This window comes from Haliotis rufescens, unplaced genomic scaffold (genome assembly GCF_023055435.1).
Source record: "Haliotis rufescens isolate VD_foot unplaced genomic scaffold, xgHalRufe1.0.p SCAF_18, whole genome shotgun sequence".
NCBI classification, from domain to species: domain Eukaryota; kingdom Metazoa; phylum Mollusca; class Gastropoda; order Lepetellida; family Haliotidae; genus Haliotis; species Haliotis rufescens.
Genome location: NW_025963868.1, coordinates 32,128,009 through 32,143,385, shown reverse-complemented (window position 1 = coordinate 32,143,385; position 15,377 = coordinate 32,128,009). Strand labels below are relative to the sequence as shown.

The following is a 15,377-nucleotide window of genomic DNA, read 5'->3' as shown; positions in this document are numbered from 1 at the left end:
ACAATATGTGTTATAGGGTAACGGATGCTGGTCACAATATATGTTAGAGGGTAACAGATGCTGGTCACAATTAAGATTGTCGAATAATATCGTAACAATGTTTGCTTATATTTGAAGTCCTCTGGTTTCGCCGAGGAACATTGCAACAAAGCTTGTTTGCCGGTATTTGCCCGCTCTCGGTCACATACGTTTCCCCACTCATACTCAGTTACGCAAAGAAAAATAGTTCTTTGAATATATACAACATAATCTAGAAATATGTCAACATAAATTCATTCTCTGAACAAATTTACAAACAATATTTGGGATAAATCATATCTTAAAAATAGGTTACAGGAAGTTGAACAAACATATAAACATGACCCCGATGCACCGAGGCGAGGTCAATCTTCAAGCGCGGATTTATATATGACGTCACATAAAATTGTAAAGAGGTGCATTTCGAGTCGAACGGGAGCATGAGGATGAAATTTATACTTACTGATGTTGAAAAATACGTTTATGGAGCATTTTTGGAAAACACAACGACGCATGAACCCCCTCATGGCACTAGCAAATTGGGAATATCACCGATTTATGAATGTGTTGCTTGTGTTTGGATAATCGCAAACCAATTCGGACGATGCAGAATGGACTGGTGGGGATTGAACACAGTGCTTTGAAACTTGTGTGTTTTGTGTTGATTTTCAACGTCAGGGTGTGTTATGTGAGTTGATCGTAAACACCGATCGGTAATTTGTGGGAAACCCCGAAAAGTAGTTCCGGCAAAAGTTCATACAATCAATTTCACAAAACATTTTTCACATCTTGAGAATTTTTTTGGTCTGTTCACAGGTGTGTTAACTCCAAACTCAGATCACGTGACTACCCCTTCAGCCAATCAGCATGAAAGAAACAGTGTAAACTTTGAAGTATGAAATTATTATATGCTATAGGGAAACGGATGCTGGTCACAACATGTGTTATAGGGTAATGGAGGCTGGTCACAATATGTGTTATAGGGTAACGGATGCTGGTCAGAACATGTGTTATAGGGTAATGGATGCTGGTCAGAATATATGCTATAGGGTAACGGTTGCTGGTCACAATATATGCTATAGGATAACTGATGCTGTTCACAATATGTGTTAGAGGGTAACGAATACTGGTCACAATATATGTTATAGGGCAACGGATGCTGTTCACAATATATGTTGAAGGGTAACGGATGCTGGTCACAATATGTGTTATAGGGAAACGGATGCTGTTCACAATATGTGTTATAGGGTAACAGATGCTGGTCACAATATATGTTGAAGGGTAACGGATGCTGGTCACAATATATGTTGAAGGGTAACGGATGCTGGTAACAATATGTGTTATAGGGTAATGGATGCTGGTCACTTTTAAGTTATCGGCTAACAGATGCTGGTCACAATATATGTTATAGGGTAACTGATACTAGTCACAATATATGTTATAGGGTAACTGATACTAGTCACAATATATGTTATAGGGTAACTGATACTAGTCACAATATATGTTATAGGGTAATGGATCCTTCTAACTATATTGTATTGGGTAACGGATATAGGCTACTGGGCACACAGTTGTTTATTAGTCACCATATTTAAATTTGTTGTAGGCTAATGTCCGCTCATACCGAGAGACAATATATTCACTTTGCTGGTTTACTGGTCAATATATATGCTGTAAGCTGACGTCTGTCACCCTGTTTACTGATCAGTATATAGGTTGTAGGCTAGCCTCTGTCACCTTGTGTACTGATCAGTATATAAGCTGTAAGCTAACGTCAGTCACCTTGTTTACTGATCAGTATATAGGTTGTAGGCTAGCGTCCGTTACCTTGTTTACTGATCAATATATAGGTTGTAGGCTAACGTCTGTCACCTTGTTTACTGGTCAGTATATAGTTTGTAATCTAACGTATGTTAAGCTTGTTTACTGATCAGTATATAGGTTTTAGGCTAACGGCTGTCAGCTTATTACTGGTCAGTTTATAGTTTGTAGGCTAACGCCTGTCACCTTGTTTACTGATCAGTATATATGTTGTTGATTAACTGCTGTCACCTTGTTTACTGATCAGTGTATAGGTTGTAGGCTTACGTATGTAAAGTTTGTTTACTGATCAGTATACAGGTTGTAGACTAACAGCTCTCACCTTGTTTACTGATCAGTATATATGTTGTAGGCTAACTTCTTTCACCTTGTTTACTGATCAATATATAGGTTGTAGGCTAACGTATGTCACCTTGTTTACTGATCAGTATATAGGTTGTAGGATAACGTATGTAACGTTTGTTTACTGATCAGTATATAGGTTGTAGACTAACAGCTCTTACCTTGTTTACTGATCAGTATATAGGTTGTAGGCTCACTTTTTTCACCTTGTTTACTGATCAATATATACGTTGTAGGCAAACGTCTGTCACCTTGTGAAACTTGCTTAATGATCAGTATATAGGTTGTAGGCTAATGGCTGTCACCTTGTATAGTGATCAGTATATAACTTGTAGGCTAACGTCTGTCACCTTGTTTACTGATCAGTATATAGGTCGTAGGCTAACGTCTGCCTCCTTGTTTCTGATCAATATATAGGTTGTAGGCTAACGTACGTAGACCTTGTTTACTGACCTTGTTAACTGGTCAGTACCTAGGTTGCAAGCCATTTTGACAACTGAACAAATTATATGTCGTATGATTATTCCAGTGGGGAGCCTAGGATTTGTCTGAAAAGAAATTGTCCCAGACAAATTTTGAAAATAGTTATTGTTTCAGGCAGTTGGAAAAAAGAAAGAAATTGTCTGCCACAAAAATTACATTGCTGCAATTTTTTTAGAAAAAATAGTATTTAGGCTCACAGTTTAAGTTAAAAAAATATGTCTGATTTTACAGCTGTAGCTGAAAAAATATCTTGTCTCCAAACAAATTCCAAGCTGAATTATTTAAAAGTGTTTAAGGTTCTGAACTCTCCGACACTAGGGCAATTTTGGCGCGCATACGTTGTCCACTGCTAATGAAAATACAGGCGACAAAACCATGTCTATAATCACAATAAAGCTCTGACCAAAGAAGAATCAGCTGCACGTAGACGACTATTCCGTAAATATGTGTTATAAATCACTATTAATTAGTGATGACACCAAGTGTTCGTCAAATGGTGAGCCTATCCTTCCCCTGCGGTGGCACCCGTCACAAACACATGCAAAGGCAAGTCAAATGTTCACTTGAACAAACCAGGGAACATTTGGAAATGCCCTCCACCGTGAAACCATAAAAAAACGTTGAATGCAATACTAAGACCTTGAATGTTGTAACTCTTTTAGCAAGACTCGCATGTACAATTGTACCTCAAATATGAAATGTTGACGCCAAAGGCTAGAATATTGCTTGATATATATTGAAAACATGAAGACTTCATTCACTCGAGCCATACAGAATTGTGGAGATAGTTTTTGTCACTCTTTATGCATAGATCTAAACATAAAACAGATGAGGCTGTATCACTGGTCTCTATTACGGCTAGTTCAGGTGGGAACATGAGAGCAAGGGAATTGGCTAATTGGCAATTAATGAACAATGCCATAGATATACCTAAAGGTTCGAGTAAACTTTTCTATAAGGACGTTCAGCATTTCGCATTCTGTTTTTCTCAGTAAACTTCAGATGGCATTTTCGTTGTTGGTTCTAGACTGTAATTTGCAGTATTGATCTCGCATGTAACATGTACAGTGGTAACGGTATCTGTCACATGGCGTCCATATACATAAGTCAACAGGTCTACCTTGGTTGTGTCGATCAGCAGTCGTGCAGTCGTACCCAGCTATGTGTGGTCGGTAGTTGGTGCATCTTCTGTGCAGACTTGAAGATGACTTCACTGTGTTCAGGGGTGTTTCGGGAGCTGTTCCTGGTATCAGCAGCTGTTCACTCAATGGTAGGACTGGTAACATCCAGCAGGAAACAAAGTGAAGTTCAGACAACAGAGAAGGAGACGGAGCGTTCTTCTACTATCAGGAACATTGGCATCAAACTCTGCCAAGTAAGATGTGTTGAAACTGGCGGCTGTTTGAGATACGAATACAGTTATGAAACGTTAACTTGTCGTCTACGACTTGGTGAATCGAAGCCAATTGAGAAGAATGAAGGATTTATTGTTCTTCAAAAGAATCATTCACGTGTAAGTTGATTTTATCTGTAAATATGTTTACCCAATTTAAGAATGTAAGTGATTGTACTTATTTGGTTTAATTCCATTCCAGAAATTATTTCCTTATGTAATTACATCATATTGAAGAAAAAGCATTAAGTACATGAACAAGTATTCTGTATTGGTCTGCTAGGTTTGAACTCAATAAACGTTAGGTGAATTAAAAGTAAATTACTGTCAAATATCAAGAGTGAATGAGATGTGTTTTACGCCGCATTCATATCACAAATCGAGGAAACCAGAAATGATCTTCACACATTGTACTGGGTCTACAGCGAACACACATTTTGACCCTAACGCTACCCAACCAGCCACTTTATATATATATATATATACTAACGGAAAAATTATACCGGCAGCCAATTAGTTACAGAGGGGTATCAAGTCCGAAACCAAGAAATTGTCAGATGTAGATCCTAAAAAAATGTATTACTATCCAACAGATTGAGAGTTTTTAACTATTAAGAACCACACCGTTTATTTCAAATTACCTCCTATTTCCAAAGAAGAAGAAAAACAATATACCCGAGTAAGGCTTTTCAAAGTATCGATATAACTTCACCCAATCTTAGCGAGATTATTGGGTTTTGTGACAAAGTCCGGTGAACACGTTACACGATAAAAAGCAGCCAGCTACCTTACCCCTACATACCCTTAAAGATCAAACATTCCATAACCTGTACCTGTACAGCGACATTATCGAGTTTCAAATTGTTGGGAACGCATTACTCGCTCACGTACCCGTTAGTAAAGCTATGTTGGACGATTGTGTCTCCGACAAAGACTATAACCCTATACTGTATGTACCATTACGATACGAAACTGTCCGAAGTATTAGTATCTATATTAAAGACGATGCGGGCAAAGGTGTTATTTCAAATCGGACGGTCAATGGTTAAACTACACTTTCGAAAGAGAAGTACATAATGCTTCATCCATATCGTAGAAAGAGATGTTCTCGACTTCAGTTTGGTGAGGGCGTACCCGTTTATACGGGACGATATTATCAAGCGAGCGGAGGATTTGGGAACATACTCGGTGCCTTCGGGAGAATTGCGTTACCGATGATAAAATCGATAGGAAAGAGTATGCTCAGAAGTGGAGAAGAAATTATCTAATGTCGTTCAAAATGTGGTGGAGGACGTTGTAAGTCCGCGGACAGGATTTAAGAGAAGAGCTTGGGAATTTTTGTCAGAAGGCGTTCGATCCGTGAACGGGTCAATACATGCCCCGCCGGCTAAAATACGCAGACAGAGGAAGAGAAATAAAGCCCGTAGACGATGATTCGTACCGAGGCTATAGAATGTGCAAAGTCTGAATTAGATTTATTTTCAGTATCGGGTGTTATGACAAGCATGACCGATGATCAATGGGTGCGATATACCCCGACAACCTCTACAATCGGGTCTGGACCCATACGATTTGATATCCTAAATCCCGTTAATAGTTATATCGATTTAGCGCAGTGTTATTTGCAAATTGTTGTCAAAGTAACTAAAAGTAATGGCGACAATACAAACCCAATAGCATCGGGACAAGATAATTATATACCTCCGGACCACGTCGCGCCTATATATAATTCCCTTCACAGTTTTTTCCGCGATGTAAAGGGTACAACTCGGTCACAATCAGCATGAGGTCACGCCCAATCTCGGTACTTACGCCTGCCGTATTTATCTCGAATCGCTTCTGTCCTTCGACGAATAATCTAAACAAGAATCATGTCAAGGATGGCATATGGACGAAGCCAAAAAATTTGATGATCTCATTATGGACAATGCTCGCAGCAACTCGGGGACGAAAAAACGGTGGCAATCAATAGTTCCCATGCGTGAAGTAGAATACGTGTCAAGACTTAATTGCGATATATGTTTACAACGTCGTTATCTCATAGACGATGTTGATATAAAACTAGAACTAATTGGTTCATCGGATCAGTTTTGGTTGATGTACGCCAATGATGGCACTACTTATAAAAGTGAGATCGTCAGAGCAGAATTTTACGTCAGAGAAGTGGAGGTTTCGCTACGAATAAGAGAACTACAAAGTAAAGCTTTACAGAAAGGGATAACTGCAAAATACCCTATTACGCGAGTCAAGACAACTGTTCACAATCTACCAACGGGTGTAAGAGATTGTCATAATCAAGCTATTGTCAATGGAGATCTCCCGAAACGTATGGTCATTGGTTTGGTGCAAAATAATGCGTATGCCAGTACATGCCTTTTGAACCGTTTCAAATTTGGTCATCAGAGTTTGACAAATCTAAACGTAAAATTGAATGGTCAAGAGGTACACGGTAAATCTATCCACGTAGATTACGGCGACGACTCGTCCAGATTGTACAAAACTTGCTTAGACCTGTTTCGTAATGGCGGTGGACTGTGGCGAAATGGATTACACGGTATAACACCCGAACCCGCGGTTTTTCGCTGTACATTATCGATTTAAGTAATGATCTAGGCGCGAATGAAGGACATCACTACCCTAAACAATCGGGCAAAGTAGGAATTGAACTGTACTTTTCACAACCGCTAGCTCACCCTTTGACCATGATTACCTATTTCGAAATGAATAACTGTATTGAAGTGGACGCGTACCGTAACGTTATGATGACGTAAAGATGTTGTACACCTCGTATATAGAGGCTTTCGTGCGAGGCGACTACGAGTACAAGGACATCTACAAACGCACATTACCTTGGGATTATTTACTACTTACGCATAAACGAGAGACTTTACCGGCAGCCTATATCGTGAACACTGCGCCAGCTTCGCATTTGGGATTACACTGGATTTGCTTCTACGTACCGAATAAGGATACCGAAGAATGTTTTGCTTCATTCGGTTTGAATAATTCGCTTATGTATGCTGAATTCAATAGTTTTAAATATCTATACGGTAGAGGCGTGTACAAATAGTCTAGTAGAAAGCTTCAATATTACGATAGCGTTGTTTGCGGTTACTATTGTCTGTATTTTCTATATTATCGGTGTCAACACAACTCGATGAGTCGCATTTTAAACAGTTTCACTGATTATTGTACAATAAACGATGATATCGTACACTCTTGGTATTGGATAAAAAGCGTTAAAAACGTATATGCTACTAATTTGATGTGTATTCGGATATTAAAGCGACGTCTGGCTTTAGGTTAAACAGCTGATAATAAGTATGACGTATTCGTTCATTCAATGTAATTGGGTGTGAATAGCTCCTGTCAACTGGTCGGTCAGACGTATTCAGCGTCTGGGACCCGTAATAACCAATATCGGGTGACTTACCGGTTATCAACGCCGATGCGGTCAGCGCCAAATTCGCTCACGCATGGTGCCATAACTATTGTTTAGAAGTGTCAGTTTCAAATTGTTAGCACCTATCGAGGGTAACTGAAACGGTAACATATTTCATAATACAAAAACCTGCTTAAATACGACATTCGAAAGCTCAAGTATAGAAGACAGTATCTATCCACGACATATTATACGTAGTCTCGCCTCTTATAGAAGGTCTACACTTTCCAGTAACGTTAAACAATCCGAGTTCAGTCTTTATCAAAGGTAGCAATTGTAGCATTGTTCTCCATAATTCCAAAGTCATTGCTATTCCTTTAATGGTCGCCTTACCGGCCAGAAACATTCTCGGGTCCAAAACTGTACGGTTTTCAACTCGACATACGTTTAGTCTGGTCACTGTCGACAATTTGAACTGATTAACCGAACATGTTTCGCAACGGGTGTTCAGACTTTTATAGCCTCAGATCTGGGTAGATATGTTAATGTCTGGAAAATAGCATTAGAGGATTCGATCGTCGGATTATTAGTTGTCCTTGTGATCCATTCGGCTACTGAAGAACCGGTTACATCATAACTTATAATCAGAATACGTTTCTTTCCTTTAATGGTCAAATTTCTTCCCAACAATCCTCAGAAATCAGCCAATGAGAGGACAGCAATTAAAAAACTGGCATACTACTGACCTGTTCAGATTAAATCTTGACCCATCAGTATACTGTCCCAGTATTGTATTCTGAACCTCAGATGTTGTCTACACCAAGCTAGGCGTGGCTGACGGTGACGTATGATCAATCTTGGGCGTATCAACAACTTGCCTACGGTTTTGCCACTAACTGGGCTCAGTAACTGTCTGAGCTGTTAATGTGGCAGTTTGGCATCGATTCCATAGATGCACCAACCGAATACGGTTGTCTTGTGGACGTGACAACGTCAAGTGAAAATTAATGCATGTGTGGCAGGTACCACTGGTGGGTCAGGATACCCTCATCTTCTTACTTCATCACTATATCATAGTTATTCATAAACACATGTTCATGAACACATGTTCCTAAACACATGTTCATGAACACATGTTAATAAACAAATGTTCATAAACACATTATCATGCTTTACGCAGAGATTTCATATGAATATGGAACGGGTTTTGTCGCTTTTATTATTATTCAACTAGGAAAAAAAGACCGATGCTTCTCAAGAACTGACAGAGAAATTAATCGACTCAGTGTGTTATTTGTGAGGAGAAATTCGCGAACACACAGTTGACAGTTTGCTTCTGTTTAAAGGTACCCGCTGGTCCCTGCACAGACATGTCTTGCAGTCTCGGTTCTAGGTGTATAGAGAGTCGATCTGGTAAAGCTGTCTGTGTAAAAGGTAATAGCCTTCCAGTTATCTTTTTTTCTTTTTTTTTTTTGGGGGGGGGGGGGGGGGGGGGGGTTACAAGTACTGTTTTACTTAAGGGTTTTAGGGCAAATACTTGTACGTCTAGAAAAAGAAACAATACCTCCCAAGAAATATTTCCAATGACCAATTAGAATGTTAGACTGTAAGATAACGGAACTATCTATTGAATTAACCTTGATTTCCAACTTTCTTAAGTTATATTTGAGATGCCAAAAATTATGTTGGGATATGACGAGACTGAGTAATTTATATGTTTATGTAAAGCAGTTTTTGAAAAAGCAATTATTTGTTCAATTCTTCATGAAATAAATGTGCTTTAGAATGTTAACATAAATAGTACCAGTACTTCTTCACTAGCTGTGGTGAAACAAATATCAATAAACTTATTTCCAGATAGGGAGAAGTTCTATCCTTCGAGCTCTCAACAGCAGAAACGAGATCAGAAGAGAAAATCTGGAGACAACATACTCCATGAAGCCTGCAGGGAGGGTGATGTTAGCCGAGTGCAATACATCTTAACTGAAGGTCATGTTGACCTCAACAGTAGAGAGAAGGAGCACGGGATGACACCATTGATGTTGGCAGCACGTTGGGGAGAAACAGAGGTGTTTGACTTAGTCATGAGTAAAGGAGGCAATGCTTCACTTGTGGATATAAATGGTGATAACATCCTACATTTGGCCTGTCTTGGAGGACATGTGGAGATGGTGAGGTACATCGCCTCACAGAAGATTGTGGACATCAACAGTAGAGGAGTATACGGGAGGACACCACTGATGTTTGCAGCAATTAAGGGTCATAGAGGCGTGTTTGACTTAGTCGTGAGTACTGGAGGCAATGCTTCACTTGTGGATACAAATGGTGATAACATCCTACATTTGGCCTGTCTTGGAGGACATGTGGAGATGGTGAAGTACATCCTCTCACAGAAGATAGTGGACATCAACTGTAGAGGAATGGTTGGGAGGACACCATTGATGATGGCCGCAGGGATGGGACATAAAAGAGTGTTTGACTTGCTTGTTAGTAAAGGAGGTGATGTGTCTGCAGTTGATGTTAATGGTGGCACGATCCTGCACATGCCCTGTTTCAGTGGCCACATTGAAATGGTGAAGCATATTCTTTCTCAAGATATTGTAGATATTCACGCCAAGGACAAGGATGGGGATACGGCAGCGATGATAGCAAAACGTGGAAAGCACATGAAAGTGTACGACCTCATTATTTCGCAGGGCTGATTTGGAAACAAGCTGATGTTATATACAAACTGGCAGTCACTATAATTAATACGATTATTTCTTTGTTGAAAGTATTTCTTTCAATCTAGAAACGCATTCAAGTAAATTACTCAACATCATTGACACTTATTTCAAGAAAACTGTTTGAACCTTCAGAAAAAGTACAGACTAATTATGACCACTCATAGACTAATACCATGCATCAACTTCAAAACAAACCAATACAAACATTAACACATATGTTACATAGTGTGCACGTGTTACCCTTCATCAACACATGTGTTACATAGTGTCGACGTGTTACCCTTACAGAAACACATATGTTACACAGTGCGTACGCATTACACTACATCAACACATATGTTACATAGTGTGCACGTGTGATCCTACATCAACACATATGTTACATAGTGTGCACGTGTGATCCTACATCAACACATATGTTACATAGTGTGCACGTGTGATCCTACATCAACACATATGTTACATAGTGTGCACGTGTGATCCTACATCAACACATATGTTACATAGTGTGCACGTGTGATCCTACATCAACACATATGTTACATAGTGTGCACGTGTGATCCTACAACAACACATATGTTTCACAGTGGACACGAGTTACCCAACATCAGCACATATTTTACATACTGAACATTTGTTACTCTTACAACAACACATATGTCACATGGTGTACAGGTGTTACCCTTTCAGCAACACATGTTACACAGTGTAAACGTGCTACCCCTACATCAACACATATGTAACATAGTGTGAACGTGTAACCCTACATCAACACACGTTATATATTGTAAACGTGCTATCCCAACATCTACACGTTACATAATGTGCACGTGTTACCCTACATGGGCACTTGTTACATAGTGTGCACGTGTTACCCTATATCAACACACACGTTACATACTGTAAGCGTACTATACCCACATAAACATATGTTACATAGTGTACATGTGGTACCCTTAAAGCAACCCATTTTATAAAGTGTACACGTACTATCCCTATATCAACACATATGATACATAGAGTACACGTGTTACCCAACATTAGCACATATGTTACATAGTGTACACCTGTTGCCCTTACAACAACAAATATGTTACATTGTGTGCATGTGTTGCCCAAAATTAGCACATTTGTTACTTAAGGATTGACTGTTTATTTTTTCGGTTCATTGAGGTATGAATAAAAAATCGATGTGGAAACTGTATGAAAGCTTGCAGATCGGGTTTTCGATTCATACCTGAATGAACCGAAATAAAGTACACAGTCAATGCTTATAATTAAATTCGACAACGTAAAACATAATGTGCACGTGTTACCCTACATCAACATATGTTACATAGTGTTCTGGTGTTGCCTTCATCAATACATATTACATAGTGTCTACGTGTGACCCTCCATTAACACATATGTTACATAGTGTGCACGTGTTACCCTTCATCAGCACATGTGTTACATAGTGTGCACGTGTTACCCTTACTGCAATACATATGTTACATAGTGTGCACGTGTTACCATATATCAACACATATGTTACATAGTGTTCATGTGTTATCATACATCAACACAAGTTACATAGTGTGCTCGTGTTGTCTACATCAATACATATTACATAGTGTGTACATGTAACTCTCCATTCACACATATGTTACATATTGTGTACGTTGTAACCCAACATTAGCGCATATGTTACATAGTGTACATATGTTACCCTTACAGCAACACATTTTATATAGTGTACACTTGCTATCCCTACATCAACACATATGTTACATGGTGTACATGTGTTACCCTTACAACAACAAATATGTTACATTGTGTACAAGTGTTGCCCAACATTAGCACATTTGTTACTTAAGGATTGACTGTTTATTCATACCTCAATGAATCGAAACAAATACACAGTGAATGCTTATAATTAAATTCGACAACCTAAAACATAATGTGCACGTGTTTCCCTACATGAACACATGTTACATAGTGTGCACGTGTTACCCTCCATTAACACATATGTTACATAGTGTGCACGTATAACCCCTGCATCAACACATATGTTACATGTTGTACATGTGGTGCCCAAAATTTGCACATTTGTTACATAGTTACCTGTTACCTAACATTAACAATTAATTGTATAGTGTACACGTGTTACCCTTCATCAACATATGTTACATATTGTGTACATGTAACCCTACATCAACACAGATGTTACATATTGTAAACGTGCTAACCCAACATCTACACGTTACATAATGTGCACGTTTTACCCTACATGAACACATGTTACATAGTGTGCACGTGTTACCCTACATCAACACATATGTTACATAGTGTAAACGTGCTATCCCAACATCTACACGTTACATAATGTGCACGTTTTACCCTACATGAACACATGTTACATAGTGTGCACGTGTTACCCTACATCAACACATATGTTACATAGTGTAAACGTGCTATCCCAACATCAACATATCTGTTACCCTTGCCTCAACACATATTGTACACGTGTTGCCCTTACATCAACACATATTGTACACGTTTAACCCCACATCAATGCATTTTGTACACGTGTTACCCTTACATCAACACATATTGTACACGTGTTACCCTTACATCAACACATATTGTACACGTGTTACCCTTACATCAACACATATTGTACACGTTTAACCCCACATCAATGCATTTTGTACACGTGTTACCCTTACATCAACACATATTGTACACGTGTTACCCTTACATCAACACATTTTGTACACGTTTAACCCCACATCAATGCATTTTGTACACGTGTTACCCTTACATCAACACATATTGTACATGTGTTACCCTTACATCAATACATTTTGTACACGTGTTGCCTTACATCAACACATATTGTACACGTGTTACCCCTTACATCAACACAAATTGTACACGTGTTACTCTTACATCAACACAGACTGTACACGTGTTACTCTTTCATCAACACATATTGTACACGTGTTACACTTACATCAACACATATTGTATACGTGTTACCCGTGCTTCAACAATATGTTACACATTGTAAACGTGTTATTTAGCATCAACAACCTGTTTACCCGTGTGAATCCGTTCATCAAAGCATGCTGTAAATATTGTACGTATGTTCCCCCTATATCAACACCTTCGTGTGGATCCCCTGGTATAAGTTACATTAACATTAACAATTAATTATATAGTGTACACGTGTTACCCTTCATCAACATATGTTACATGGTGTGCACGTGTGACCCCACATCAACACAGATGTTACATATTGTAAACGTGCTAACCCAACATCTACACGTTACATAATGTGCACGTTTTACCCTACATGAACACATGTTACATAGTGTGCATGTGTTACCCGATATCAAAACACATGTTACATACTGTAACGTGCTATCGCTACATCAACACAATTTACATAGTGTGCACATGTTACCCTACATCAACACATATGTTACATAGTGTAAACGTGCTATCCCAACATCAACAAATCTGTTACCCTTGCCTCAACACATATTGTACACGTGTTGCCCTTACATCAACACATATTGTACACGTGTTGCCCTTACATCAACACATTTTGTACACGTTTAAACCCCACATCAATACATTTTGTACACGTGTTACCCTTACATCAACACATATTGTACACGTGTTACCCTTACATCAACACATATTGTACACGTGTTACCCTTACATCAACACATATTGTACACGTTTAACCCCACATCAATGCATTTTGTACACGTGTTACCCTTACATCAACACATATTGTACATGTGTTACCCTTACATCAATACATTTTGTACACGTGTTGCCTTACATCAACACATATTGTACACGTGTTACCCCTTACATCAACACAAATTGTACACGTGTTACTCTTACATCAACACAGATTGTACACGTGTATAGGACGCAAGATGCGACTTTGTGGATCGGGCTGGTCAGACTCGGTGACGTCGTTGATGTCGTGTTAATTTGCCCCGACAACGCGGGTCGCTGCATGTAATATCAGTCACTGGATTGTCCAGACCAGACACGAATATTTACTGACCGCCGTCATAATCTGGAACAAAGCTGAGTGCGGCGTTAAAATACAAACAAACAGCCGGTGTTGGTGAGGTAAATATTACTTGGGTGAAACCAACGAGCAGGGATATTATGTGGATAAACATAATTAGGCCGAATCTGATATTCAAAGACCGATGGCTCCTAGCACGCATAAGGAACGCCCCACCTGTTACACAACACGAATGTTATACAGTAACGTTTATAACGAACACGGTTATAACGAACTGATGGATATAACGAACTTTTTTTTTGTCCCGGCCATTTGCTGTATATATGATGAATATTTGCATATTGTACATCAGAACTGGTTGTTAATTGTAATCAGCCGGTGGTTTCTGCTGCACACATTGTGTACTGTATCATGTCACATTTTCTCTGTATTTTGTCACATATTGTAAATGTCCACGTTTAGGTGTTAGTTGGTGAGGTGAGGTGAAATGGGGTTTAACGTCGCCTCCGAGATTATTACACTTATATAGCAACGTGCATGCACGTGTGTGTGTGGCAGCTTGTACTAGTCCGGACTAATGTCGATTTAAAGTGCTGGCACACTGAAATACCATGCCGCAGTTTAACATGAATACCCCACTCAGACACAGTATAATGACTCTGAACAGACCGGTCCTTGTTTCAGCCCCTTAATGCCGAGCTCCAGACAGGGTAACAACAAGTACCATATGTTAACGTCTTTTGGTGTGACGCGGGATCGAACCCCGGATCTTCCATTCTCCAAGCGAACGCTCTACCACAAGACCATGGAGGCGGTCCTGTAGGTGTTCGTAATTTAACATTTTGATGAAAGCTTCGTGCAGTTGTGATATGATGATTTAACATTATCTCCGCAAACCCACGAGTAGCTGAGCCTGTGTTAGAGTTCTACTTCGATGTATCACCCAACGTGAAATGGCATGATGTAATTTCTTTTATAGCGACTGAATAAGGTGAACATTATCTTGAAAAAACTCTCTCCAAATATATTAACAATAACACTGATAAAACTGTGAATCAGTAAGGCATGTGGAAATGGAATGAGGATGAGACTTGAACACACTAGTCGCGAGAGTTTTTTCCTGGTTCCATGGGCAAATTCCAAGAGCGCCATTTCGACAATACTACTACACTCTTG

The 15,377-nt window shown here is 39.2% G+C and overlaps 1 protein-coding gene across 1 annotated transcript; it reads left to right on the top strand.

Moving 5' to 3' along the window:
* The first annotated feature begins 3,868 nt into the window (after positions 1 to 3,868).
* On the top strand, positions 3,869 to 10,141 carry LOC124113964 (receptor-interacting serine/threonine-protein kinase 4-like). Its single transcript, XM_046474464.2, has 3 exons — positions 3,869 to 4,039; positions 8,786 to 8,873; positions 9,297 to 10,141. The coding sequence occupies exons 1-3, from the start codon at positions 3,869 to 3,871 to the stop codon at positions 10,139 to 10,141; spliced, it is 1,104 nt and encodes a 367-aa protein (XP_046330420.2).
* Positions 10,142 to 15,377: the final 5,236 nt, after the last annotated feature.